Raw genomic sequence first — 13,939 nt, forward strand, 5'->3', positions numbered from 1 at the left:
CTTGCAAAGTAAGCATCTCTTTCCTCCTAAAAGAGTTACTCATTAAAGCATAAATCTTGTTTTCTCTGCTGCCCTCCCCCAGCCTTCCACAGTTCTTCCCATAACTGGTTACACAGTGCATGGTGGAAACAGAACATCGTGCGTGTTTTTCCCCAGCTAGGGCTGAAGAACGTAAAATGGAAAAAAGGTGCAGCACGCACATTGAAAACTGAAATGGGTGTCTGCACTTTGATACTTGGAATGACTTGAATATGAGCATCATCGTTCTTTTAATGTATCTGAGGTTCAGATTTATAGCTTAGGCTCCATCTGACAAATATGACAAAGAAACTACAAGACTTGAGACTAAAAGACTGAATTATACCCATTACGTTGCTGGTTTATGTCGCATAAAATATAATTTTCTCTAATTGTACCTTTTATCAAAATGAAAAAATAACTTAATTTGCTCATTCATGTAAATTGTTTGTTGTTGTGCTGAGCAGTTTTCTGTAGTGTCCATGCCTTTAACTCAAGACACATTACAACAGGTAAATAACCATTATGGTGGTGGTGTCCTTTGGAAATAACTTTGAACTGCAAAGAGAGTTAAATAAAATCACTCGCTTGAAAATGCAAAATTCCATTTGCTTTCTGGGTTTAGAGTCTAAAACAGCAAAGAGGGAATTGTCTGTTACTGACAATTGCATAGGCTCATGAGAAACTCAGACGTACTGAACGTTTTTATCATTTGGGTCCATATAGCATTCAGAGAAACGATGTTTTTATCCTGGTTCGGGAAGCTTGGCAGTGCCAAACAATTTCTCTTTTCTTTCTTTTTAAAAATCTTTAAAAATAAAATTATGTCCTCACAGTAATGATAATGCTCTCTGATTAGAAATACACAGAAGAGCTGAGTATGATGGATGTTGATCGAAGAATGACCAAAATGACTATCAGTCTACTTATCTGTAAACGTGTTGGTCTTCCCAAACGTTTAATGTACATTCTAACCGTTGTGTGCTCTCTTTGACATATCGCCTTCTTCTTTCAGGGGCGAATCCCACCAGATTTCGAATAGGTGACCAAGAGTTTGATTCTTTGCCATCTTTACTGGAATTCTACAAAATACACTATTTGGACACTACAACCTTGATAGAACCGGTTTCCCGCTCCAGGCAGAATAGTGGTGTTATCCTCAGGCAGGAGGAAGCTGAGTATGTGCGAGCTCTCTTTGACTTTAATGGAAATGATGAAGAAGATCTTCCATTTAAGAAAGGAGACATACTGAGAATCCGGGATAAACCTGAAGAGCAATGGTGGAACGCAGAAGACAGCGAAGGGAAGAGGGGAATGATACCTGTTCCTTACGTCGAGAAGTATAGACCTTCCTCTGCTTCAGTACCTACTCCGATTGGAGGTAACCAGGATAGTTCCCACCCACAACCGCTGGGTGGGCCGGAGCCAGGGCCCTATGCCCAGCCCAGCATCAACACTCCGCTCCCTAACCTTCAGAATGGCCCTATTTATGCCCGGGTTATCCAGAAGCGAGTCCCTAATGCCTACGACAAGACAGCCTTGGCTTTGGAGGTACATAATGGGCAAAAACTTAGAAAGAAGAGATCTGTTCGAGGGATTTCCCTTTCGAGCACGTAATAGTTTTGTAGGAATGAGAAAGGGAAAAGCATTGTAATACTGGTTATTACGTCATGATTAATAAGTTATGGATAAAATTATTTTTTTTAATGCAAAAGTGATGAGAGTCACTTGTAGACTAGAGCTTGATTATTATAGCGTGTTTAGGTTACTGAACCAATATCATGTCTTTTGTCAAACATCACTAACATAAGTGTTTCCCCATCTATGTTTTTGTTTCCAAAGTCTTCATTTTAGGGGGGAGGGAGAGGGAGTAGGAGCAGCTGGTAAGTTTTATGTCTGAACCTGTGTTCGCTGTTGTTTGCCTCACCTCAATCTTTAACAGGTGTGCTGGATTTTTTGGTGTGCTGTGTTTTTGTGGGTTTTTTTTTTCCTCCCCCTAATCTGTCAGTTCAAAAAGCAATCAGTGGAAACATTGGCAGTCACCTTAAAATGACACAGACTAAGATGATGATGATGACGATGACACATAGGGTTTCATTGTAACGTCTTGACCTCAAGCAGGTTCCTTTGGGTTTCAGTTTGTGAAGCAGGAACATACATTGCAATTCATTAGGGATGTCTCACGTAAAGCAGTGACTGATGCAGAATCATTTGTAATAAATCAGTGAGTTTCCCTAAGGTTGATTCACTTCCTGATATGATAAAGTACTTGTAAATGCCTTTTTTGATTATTTTTTCCCCCACGCCTCTTAAAAGGGAGCCTAGTGTTCTATCTGTGCACATCAGATAGTTATCCTCCAAGTTACATACCAGGAAATTGAGACCAAGGTATTCTCAGTGGCAGACCTTTGCCTTAGGATGATATGTAAATTGTATCCTTTAATCTAAGCTTTCTTTGAGCTAAAGGCACTGGAATTTCCTGATACCTAATTGACTTCCTGTTTATCCAACACTTTAAGTACTTGGGAAAAAACAGTTTCTGTGCTGAGTCAGAGCATCTCCCCTTCACTCTCACATGGTTTGTTTAATTAGGCATGGCAAAAAAGGCGCTTCAGTGATGTGGCAACTATAGTTTTGTGTCCTTAGTGCGGAATTGGCAAACGCAACACATGCCGCAGGTCTGACAGTTGATTTACAACCTGGGAGATGCGAAGTTTTTCCCCTGTGTAGGTAAAAATTTGCCTAGGGAAGCTGAGTTACCGTACGTTCTGTCATATTTCTGAATCGAGAGAGCCAGGGTACAGAACGTGTTTCTTTTGTGTTGAAAAGCGCATGTAGAGATTTATCCCAATTCACTGGATTTTGGGGAAACACGTGAAGGTTTTAACCTTCAGAAAGTCCCACAGCCTACAACACTCTCTTTGCCTCTTTTTCTCACTCTCTCCACCCGCCACCTCCTGGAGCTTGAAAGTGTTCCTGGATGTCATTGTGGACTGTTGCCAGTATCAGGTGTCAGATTTGCTTTGAGCCACTGGATATGATGTTGTAGCAAATCTATCAAAACCTCTTATTTTTTCTTCTGGATTTTGTATGCTACTAGTCTTCTCTTAAGCTTAACTTTACATTCTGCTTCCCTTAAGGCAGAACTGCCCAGCACTGCCCAGCTCACAGTTTGGTAGCATGGAGTGAAGTAGAGAGAGTGAGAAAATACTGATAAACCAGGTCACTGTAAGCAGCTTTGAGTGACAGCAAAATCTTGTACACGCTGAAGAGCAGCTTGTGAGTGCAGTGGCTGCTCTTAGATGAGTTCAATCCCCTTCACTCAAACTCCTGAGATCTGTGAAGTACCCTGTGCTTTAGGAAGGGGAGCTTCTTGGAGAATCTCTCTCTCTTCTGAGCCCACCCGCACCGCTGGTGTCTCACTGATTTACAGTAACAGGCTGGAGAGCCCGAGTGGCTGGGAGGGGGCTGCTGAGACGTGTGTGGGCTCAGCCGTGTGAGCATGTCAGTAAGATTTATAGTGTCTTTCTGCCTGTATGTTCGAACAAAGGCTAGAAACTTTTAAAATACTTGGTACTTGACATGTTGAACCTCTTGGTTAGGATGATGTGTTCCTGTCCTGCTGCAGCACTACAGTTAATAAATGCACTAGTGTTGGTTCTTTATTCTGTTTGATATTGGGGAATTTTAAAGTCTGAGCCATTTGTCACTGCTTCTAGCAGGCCTTCCGTGCTTCTTAGCAGCTTTCATCGTTTCAAATCACAATGTTCCTGAGTTGCTTTCAGAGTCTGTACAGGAGAAAATAGCAATATGCACTTCACTTTCTCCAAGTTTTTCTTCATCCTGTCTATCAAAGTACTGTTTCTTGTCGTCTCCTTTTATCACATTCCTTTCACTTCATGTTGTTCCTTCTTTGTTTATTTAGAGATCTCTTTCTTAGATAACTTAGTAGAAAGCATTATGTAGATCTTGCCAGTCTATTTTTTGCCCAGACCTCTTCATAATTATAAATATAGAAAGTGAGATTCTTTCCAAATGAAAACTCTTATCTTTAAATCTGACAATATTCATGGGTGGGGGTGGATCCCGCTGCTTCTCTGGGGAGAATAGATTCTCAACATCAAACATGTTAGGCCCAGACTGCAAACAGAATATCTGTACTGTTCTGTTATTTAAAACTGGCCTGGGTTTGAAGAGCTCAAGGAAGGAGGATCAGAACAGATGATGTTGTAGTAAAGAATGCCTTGTATTATGGAACAGAGGTTCAGCAATTCTGCTTCTAGCTCGACTTATTCAAGTAGTTATCAATCTATATTAATTAAGAGAAAAGAGAGGAGAAAAGGGGAAGATCTGTATGGTGAATGACTTTGAGATCGATCGATTTATTTTTTTTCTTTGTAACAGTAGCACAACTCTGCCAGCTTGACCTTACCAAAGAGGAGTACTTGGAATAAAACCCCAGCATACAGAAGTCTTCACATGATCCTTCAGTTTTGCTTTGAAGCCTGTGGGATATGTTTAGTTTTAAAACTTCTCACGAAGACTGAGACAAATCTGGTTTTAAGCAGGGTACAATATTGTTCTTGAGGCGCTGTACTCGGTGGCATGTGTAACAGAGTAATGATACCATGTCAATGTTAGAAGTAAGGAGCATTCAAGGAGTACGTCCACTCCTAGTGTAAATGTTTTAAAATGCCAGCACTTGTAACAATGACTAAATTTTTCAAAAGATTTTGTCTATTGTCTTCAGGAGAGTATTTGAACTGTAGATTAATATGCAAAGTTTCAAAGCAGATACAGAAAGATACATTATTAAGGAACTAATGGAGCTGTTTTATTAAGCTGGCATTTGTAAAATGACCCATGTTTATATAAAGTCAGTCTTCCTGTGATAGACATAAAGATATATGTAGATACAGATATATATATATATTATTTTAAAATGAACTTAGAAGATCTGTGTAAATGAAATGTGAATGAAAGATTGTATCAGAAAGAGTGGTTATGCAATGAAATTACTGTAATGATAGAAAAGAAGTATTTAAGATCAAAGGTTTTTCCTCTTATAACAATTACTGAAATGCAAATTTCAAGTGTAGCTTCTTGTAGTAAGGAGAGTTCCTAAATGGGTGTCCCTTTGCTGCAATGACCCCGAAACACCCCTGAAAACCAAACAAACTGCCACAGGATGCTTCTGAGAATGAGGGAGTGCTAACTCACTGTCATTGCACTGTTGAACCCACCTTTTGCAGGTGAGTTTGTCATAAAGTATCCAAGATAAACTTTGTATGAGCAAAAAGTAGGCCAGCAGGCTGAGAAGGCTTCCTTACAGGTAGCAAGCTTACGTGCAGCTTGTGCTTTTCCTTTCCTAGGGGGTAGGAGGTTATACTTTTCTGCTGAAGGCTGGTAGGTAGATTACAGCCACAGTTTGAAATTGCCTAGGATAGTGCTCTTGTAATGGCTGCGATTAGGAAATAGGAGTTTGCACCTCTGGTATTGTCACATTTATTCTTATCCTCGTTACATGATAGCTGATGTATTGTTTTGGTCAACAGTATTTTTATTGGTACAACCCCCCAGTGATTATTAGCAGAAGCAAAATGACACCTACTGCATGATTCAGTTCCTAAAGAGCTGAAACGAGCATTCAGCAGTCGAGGAAGGCTTCCTTTTTGCCCGTAACAAATACCTAAGAGGATTTTCTTCAAAATATGATTCATTAAAGTGTCTATACTAATCACTACAGGTGTGCCTCTCGTTGGCAGATAAGTAATCATCAGAGGTACAGGAAGCTTAGTGAAATGTCCGTGTAGTGGTTTGAAATTACGAACTGTTAGAAGATGTCCTGGCAAAAGATTGCAAGTGATTAAAGCATGTAAAGTTAATGGAGATTGGTAACATCTTAAATTGTTTTGCTTGTTCTTCACTGCTTGGAAAGTGAGATTAATGCGATTCTGTTGTGGATGGATTTGGATCACAGTGATGAGTTCAGCTGCTAGCTGTGTCTTTGGTGCGTTTCTGGATCAAAGGTAGTAGGGCTTATGGCCACGCTTGGAGAGTTTATCTACAGCGTTAGTGAAAGTAAATAGCGTGTCTGTCCCGCAAGCATTCTCCATCTGTGACCCAGGCAGAGTTCTGAAAAGCGCTGTGTGTTACTTGTAAATAAGATTATTGATAAAATTCCATACAGGGGGAGAAATGGGTAGGCAGCTTTTCAGCGTTACATTTCTTAGCTCTCCAGTGACTGTGTTTACAATGGAAATTGTGCTTTCTTAGGTTGTATAAGTGCTACTTTATTTAAAGTGCCCTTCAAGGTTCAACAGAGTTGGGGACTGATTAGACCCAGACGTGCAGCCCTGTCTTGAACTGCCTGACTGCACAGCCCTGGGGAAGTGGCTGCTGGAGTGTTGCACCTTTGTCCAAGGGAGACGATGCCTTTAGATGCGTTACGTGACTATCAGCTTGGAGATTAGAATACAAGATACGTTACTGTGCTTTTATTTAGTGTAGTACGTTAGAACTGGATACTTTTACGCTAGAGCGTATTGTTTCATTGGTCCATAGTAACCATTCTTTTATTTTTCTAGCCAAACAATTTGTATTTCAGAGGGAGAGGGCATCAGTTGTCTTCACCTGTGGAATTTACTTATGTGAGAGATCCATGGTGGGCAAGACTGAAATATCATCTGGCCTTACCTCTGGTCATGACTAGTTGTGGATGCTTGGCGTGAGAACAGAGCAGCCTTAGGGCACTGCTTCTTATGCCCCTGCGTGTTCTCCCAGTGTTTTATCATCTGTGGCTATATATCTATACCCCCAACTTATCTGGAACTTTTTCAGCGCTACTTCGAAAAGCATGTAGTGGAATTTCAAAATTCAGGAGCTGTTTAGCTTGCAGATGAGTGTTTGCTTTGTACACCTGCCAGCCTTCCTCCCTTCATGAGGCTGTGGATGGAGGACAAGCAGAGCACAAGCCTCTGTCCCTTCAGCGAGGTGCATTTGTTGTGATAGCAGCTGGTGTCAAGTCCCAAGAGTGTTCTGAACGATTGGTGTTGCAGTGCAGGCTCTTCAGTTTAGGTAGTTCTCACCTTCTCTAGGTACGCTTCTTTCTCTCTGTGCTTTCTCGGGGAGTGAATAACGGATGGGTGGTAAGCTGGTTTGTCAGAAATGGTCAAGACTAAAACTACTTTTTATAGAAGTGTACCTGGTACGCTTGGGTGACAGGACACCAAGGGGCAGGGGTAGCAGCTCATCCTCTGGTGTTTTTATGAATTGTAACGCTGCCTTATTTATTGTCCTGCAGGTCGGTGAGCTGGTAAAGGTCACAAAGATTAATGTGAGCGGTCAGTGGGAAGGAGAATGCAATGGCAGACGTGGTCACTTTCCATTCACACACGTCCGCCTCCTGGATCAACAGAATCCCGACGAGGACTTCAGCTGAGTGTGGCTCAACAGTTGCGCTTACAGATGGGAACAATCTCCACTTGTTTTTATTGCAGATGCCATCAAGACTATGTTCTGACAGATGTTGAAAGCGGTATCGCTTGTCGAAGCATTCTGATAACCTGCAAGCCCCTGGGACTGAACACCACCATTCCTTAATCAAGGGTCATGTAATTCAGGGTACGACAGTAGGTAACTCGTGTGTCAAGAGGCAGCACTAGTACATGGTTATAGGTTGTGATGCCTGCTCCTGGCCCTGTGCACAGCAGACTGGGCCTTGCCAGCAGCAGCAGCAGTTGGAGAAAGCAGGAACGTAGATGTTACAGGAACGTTTATAGCTCTGATCCTATTGCTTATGTTGCTTCTTCCTCAGGCAATGAACATCAACCTTAGACAATTCAATATATAGACAGAAATTTCACAGATTTACCCTGGAGCTTTCTCCATTTTTTTTCCATCCTGACTCCTCTGTCCTACAAAGGCTGTGCAGTACTTGGCGTGGTCAGGTAACTGTGCACCCTGTGGAGTTACGCAGAGCCCACTGGGGACAGCCTGATGATTCACAGATGCTCACCACTTCAATGGTAAGTGACAGAGCAAATCAGCCTCAGAATTCTAGAAGTTTGTGGACACTAGATTGATTTTTTTTTTTTTTTTTACAGTACTGTTCATGCTTCAAACGTAGCAGCTGATTTTAAATTAAAATTTCTATTAACACATCAATATCTCTTTTTATCCACAAATATAAGGCTTATGAAAGTGTAAACATCCATATCAGTGCTGAAAAATACGTGCGTAGCACTTTAATGCATAGCTTTAAAGCAGTGTTTGATTCACTAAATGTACTAAAATATTGACACTGCTTTCCAATAAAATTAAATTATGTAGGGCCAGTTTAAATGTTCTAGAATTCTTTAATACTCCTATTGCACAATACTCTTACAGTACAAATCAGTGTCAAACATGGTGAACTGACAAGCCAAATATTACTTTTATTTTAAAGTTACACTGGGGACTTTTCTGGTTTAATTCCCATCTGTAAAATATTCAGTAGTGAATTCATGAGGATTTTATTTTTAATAAACTAATGGAAAATACTCGTGTGCTTCTGGATTGATTCTCAAAAGGCATAATAGAATAAATACGGCTTTCTAGCGCATAATGAAAATCAGTGCATTGAATAGGTGGTATTTTGCACTGCCTGGTTTGTGGGTTGGTTTTTTTTAGTCTGTTCTTCTAATTATCTGGTTTTCTCTAACATAAATCAGAATGGATTCAGTAAGTTTTGTAAACTGAAATTAAACACTGAAGTAACTACCCCTTGCCTGGACCCTGGATTGTTTTCCAAGCACAGCACTCTGGTGACCAAACTTAAGCAAGCAAGTTTCCTCACTGACTACAGTGTAATCCTGTAGAGAGCATTTTTTTTCTAACTAGTAGCAAACTGAAACCATTCTTTGGGTTGATACAAGCCCTGTGACTAGAGTGGCTCATTGGCTGTAGATGCTGTGAGGGCCAGTGCCCACGGCAGAGGCTCTTGCTGCAAGGCCCGGACCCGTACAACAGACTCCTGGTGACACTTTACCTCAGAACTCTGTAACATGCTGGAAATTATCGTATTTCTGTTATATTTAAGTACTAGTTGTTTTACTTCAGAACTAATCCATCGGCAAGTCTGACTAATTTTCAGGTCCTGGGCACTCACTAATTCTGTAGCCTAACGCCGGTGTACGTTAATCACACTTTTCCATCACCGGTCCCGTAAGCACTGCTGGAGATGACCAGAAAAGTGACAGATGCGACAGTGGTGACAAAGGAACTGCAGTGCTGTTCTAGCTCGGGTTGCTGGTCTGGTTGGAGTGATACGCCAGTGATTGTGGGAGCTCGTCTAGCTTAGTCCAGAATTTACTCTGAGGAAAAAATTGAGACACTAACTCTAGGTTCTGTAATACATTGCTTTCTTTAAGGCTAATTTGTATTTTTCCTCTGACCTTGATATTTACTATGACTGATTGTTTTAAAATTATTTTTTTTTACAATAGCTGCACTCTAAATAGCAGACTTAATCATGCGTTTATCAATTGCCCGTATATGCTTATATTTTTCTTCAGGAATTGTAAAAGAAGCATAATGAACCGTGTGTTTTTAGAGTAACACTCTGAAGTATTTTTTCCAGCTGCAGTTAATGAAAGTCCATATGTTTGTACCTTTCCAATCAGTAATTATAAAAACATTTTTCTGAAAGTTTTATTATGCAAATCTTGCCTTTCTAATATGAAAGACATAAATTGAATTAACTAGCGAATACCCTGCAAACTTGTAGATGTGTTTTTGTTAGGACTCTGTAAATGGCGAATATTTGTACACTGAAAGAGCAAAAAAAGAAAAAAGAAACTAGAGGAGTCTTAATAGCTGCTGTTGCACTAGAATCCTGAGTTCCTGTTGAGCAATTTTTCTTAGCCAACTGCTACACTAATACAACTGTTTTCCACTATTCAGTTCTAAGCCAAAATGTGGTTTTGTTTCATAGGTGATAGAAATGAGTATGTTTGCATTTGGACGAAATAGACATTTCAATTTATCAGCCTCTTAAAGGAAAATAGGTAGAACATATGTTCATGAACACGTAGATTAAATCCTTTTGTGGCCTTTGCTTTTCCTATCCTATTTGTTCCTGCCCTTCTCCCCGAAGCGTGCAAAAAAATCATTGCTCAGAATGTTGGTCACAATCTTCTGTCTCCTTGGCTGTGGTTTTGGTCTCCTGTGCATAGGCAGGTGTTCGAACTAGAATAATCATTTCTAGCAATACACCGTGAAAGCAGAATGCTCAATGACACTGTGTTCTTCTGGTGCATTTACACATTGTATCACACTAAAAAGTACAACTGGCTGCTATGGTTTTTTAATATATATTTCATTTTGGTAAACCCCAGCCTTTTTACTAATATTTGACCTGGTTAAATCTTGTTAATCTGTTTGAATTGTATTTGTTAATAATGCAAATATTTCTAACCATCTTAAGAGTAAAACACTTCATTTTTGTTAATGGTTTTGGGGAAGGATTCTAACCAAACGAGTTTGAAGAAAAATATGAACATGTGCCATTGTATTATAACACTATCCACTTTCTTGACAGTTAAAGTCTTTTTTTATTTTTTGTAGCATGTAATGTATATGTTCATAGTACGTGAAGTAAATAAAAGTATAGCCAAAACTGTGTCTCGGTGTCGTTCCCGGTCGTCTGTCACTGCAATGCTTGCCGAGCTGTGGGTGCGACCATTTTCCATTGGCTGTACTCATATGAAAACAAACATAGTACCTGCGGAAGTGAGATCAATCAAGATAACAAAAATAACTTGTCAATATACATGCTTTTCTGAAACAGGGTGACTCCATAATCAAATTAGTTCCTTGAAGGGGTAGGGGGGAAAAAGGACCTTGGCCCTGCAGAGGAGAACTCCTGAGGAATGCTGAGGTGAGATTTGTAGCTGTTGGTCCCACTGCTGCTTACACAGGTCTGTCAGGAAATAGTTTGGGGATTTTTTGAATGGTGTGCATCTGGAAAGATCAGAAGCTGTTTATTCATTCTTCAGTTTGTCAGTAAAAACATAAGTATAGACATTAACACCAGCAGGATTCTCTGACAAGAGTCTTCTAATGGTTCAGAGGGACTTCTCTGTCCGTGTGGTAGCAGGAGCACCATTTCCATGAAAGGCAGAGATGTGCAGCATCCTGGCAGGAGCTGAAGTGCAGAAAATTACCATCAGGACGTCTGTGTCCCACGTGGGAGAACATTTGTGAACGAATCTGCATTAGACCTACCTTTGCCATTGTAATCCTTAAAATCTGCTAGAGGACAGTGGCCTCAAGGTCCCCAAGGACAAGACTCTCGATGACTGTTACGTTCAAAGCCTGTTCTAGCTCCACACCACGGGGCTCCATAGCTCAGCAGCGTGTGCCCTGGTTAATCACAGACCAAAACCTTGAGGCATTCAGAATTCCTCAGAGTTTGGCTTTCTGGAGGTGCTGCTTAGTTCCACGGGCTCTTGGACCATGGAAAAGGCCTTGTAGGTTCCCCATTAAAACACTCCTTCCTCTGCTGTCCATGGTTTCTAAAAGCATGCAAGGATCCATCCTGATGTGAATAGTGATGTAATAATTTTCCTTGCTGCTAAGGGCAAGGACGGAATCTGTGTTCTTAGTCACTCCATTACAGGCGCGGTCAACAGCGTTTCGTGGAGTCTTCAAGTGGGACATTAACTTGTTAAATGAGTGACTTTGCACTTCAGTGCACTGAGGTGCCAGCCAAGCGTTCCTGTTATGTCTCCGCACAAGAACGATTATTTTATCAGCTTCAGATGGGAAAAATAAATTTCTATAGGTAAAAGTACCACCCCCAGCTTTGCTCCAGGGTTCATACAACTGGGCTTTGAATGAGATTACCGGAGATAATTTAAGAGCTCACTGCAGCCAAAAGGAAGAGGTTCTGTTTGCCTTTCCACGCCTCCCGCCAGCCGTGCCCGCCTGCTGCTTCACCTCCGACTGGTGTCGGCAGAACTCTGCGAGCTGCTTCATTCGGGGCTTGGGCAGAAACCTATTGCCCCTCCCCTCCTTTTCACCTCCTGCCAGTGACGGAGTTTGGCTGCAGTAGTAGTTGAATCAACTCAGGTGTGTAAGCCGAGGGTGCAGGGGACCTGATTACATGAGCAAATTATGCTTTGGGTATTTAGGGGGCCGGTTAGCTCAGTCAGTTGAGTGTGGCACTAACAACGCCAAGGTTGTGGGTTCAATGCCCGTTTGGTCCCCATGTGTTGCCTGATGTAGTTGAGAGGTGGTGTCCCTGGTGACAGGGAGGCTGGATTAAATGATCTCTGAGGTCCCTTCCAGCCTGGGCCGTTCTGTGATTCTAGGATACGGTTCTATTTCCCTGCATTAGACCGTTTACTCCTTATTCTTCCCCAAATCCCTGACCAATTTCCAGATATTTCCATGCCATCTCTAAGAACTGCATTCAAAAATATTTGAAGTATTTAGATGATATGCCACAATTCAGCAATGTATCGAGCGTGCGCTTCACTGGCAGATAGGTATGGGTAAGATGGCCTGGTTTATTGTTGAGCTCTACAACTTGAGTACCCGCTGAACAAAAGGATCGTAGAAAAGTTCCTGAACTGATGCAAATCTAATCTACGGTGCACAGTTCCCAAACAAAATAAAGCCTCAGATGAGGCTGAAAAATAGACTTTCACGGTCAAGATTTATGAAGTGCAGAGATGACTTGCCACTCTCACAGTAAGTTTTTAGTATATTTATGCAAATATATGGTGCTGGGATCTTTTGGGTGTCTACTAGAACTGCTTTGGTAATGGTAAGTGTATTTACAAACAATTCAGAGGTAAAGGTATGTAATGATTCCAAATTTCAAAACAATCAGCATTTTCTGATCATATTTCAACTAAATTGAAAACACTTTTTTTTTTCCCCCCCCTGGATTTAAGACCTGATTTTCACATTAGTCCAGACTCCATATTGTCTTTGGTTTTTCTTTTATGGAATTCTGATTAGATAATCCTGAGATTTGAAAAAGAGCTGGGGCCCAGAATGTTCCATGGCAGACCACTGATACTGTGACTAGGCAAACAGGGATATAAAAATGATACTGTCATATTTTTGGATTTATTTTTAAGGTAAACCAGAAGGTTATATTAATTTTACGTACCCTAAAGCTCTAATATACCACCTGAAATAACATGTTAAAATTTATCAGGAAACAATAATAAAAAAAAAGTGATAGAACTGGTGCTTTAGGTGTATGCTCTCTGTCACACCTCAGGAGCCCGTTTCAGTGGGCACAACACGAACGAATAAACAGAGGGATAGCTGACACCACGTCCAAGAGGCAGCAGGGCCTGCTCGGTCTCTGCCGTGTAGGAAATCCCGCAGGGGCCTTTGTGCCCTTCTCGGAGGAAAACCGGCCAGGGTCTAGCCCGCTCATCCTTGGAGCGCACTGGAAAGAGAGATCCGAGAGTTTATTCACAGCTACCCCGAGAGAATCTTTGAAGATTAACTTTATGCCAGCCGAGCATAATCCATTTGCGTTTTCTGACTTTAAGAAATCGAGGCGTTAATTATTTGCGCGCTCCGTGTTTTCAGAAGTACTCTGCAAAGAAGTTGTGAAACGCTCAGTTTTAAGTTCTAAGTTCTTTTAGCCTCCTACAGCGGTAAAATTATCCTATACTCTGTCAGACACAGCACTGGAGGAGATAATTGAGAGTAAACACCCGGGAGAGATTGCAGAGACCAATCGTATCCTGTGTGTTTCTCCTTTCCAGACTCGCCGCCATGCATGCAGGGAGCACACCCGGCGATTTGTACAAAAACGCGCTGAGAGGGGTTCCTATACTAGTGTCAGCGGCCGAGGGCGGCAGAAAGCACGTTCCCGGCGAGAAAGCGATGCATTGAGGGAAATGCCATTCTC

General features: G+C 41.4%; 1 protein-coding gene across 1 annotated transcript; it reads left to right on the forward strand.

The window, feature by feature from the left end:
- Positions 1-485: 485 nt before the first annotated feature.
- CRK (v-crk avian sarcoma virus CT10 oncogene homolog) lies at positions 486-8,558 on the forward strand (the record flags this gene model as incomplete). Its single annotated transcript, XM_009877266.1, has 3 exons — positions 486-530; positions 1,034-1,569; positions 7,322-8,558. Coding segments are annotated over 3 exons (719 nt in total), but the record flags the coding sequence as incomplete, so codon positions are not given.
- Positions 8,559-13,939: the final 5,381 nt, after the last annotated feature.

The sequence above is a fragment of the Apaloderma vittatum genome, unplaced genomic scaffold (assembly GCF_000703405.1).
Source record: "Apaloderma vittatum isolate BGI_N311 unplaced genomic scaffold, ASM70340v1 scaffold20019, whole genome shotgun sequence".
In the NCBI taxonomy this organism is placed as follows: domain Eukaryota; kingdom Metazoa; phylum Chordata; class Aves; order Trogoniformes; family Trogonidae; genus Apaloderma; species Apaloderma vittatum.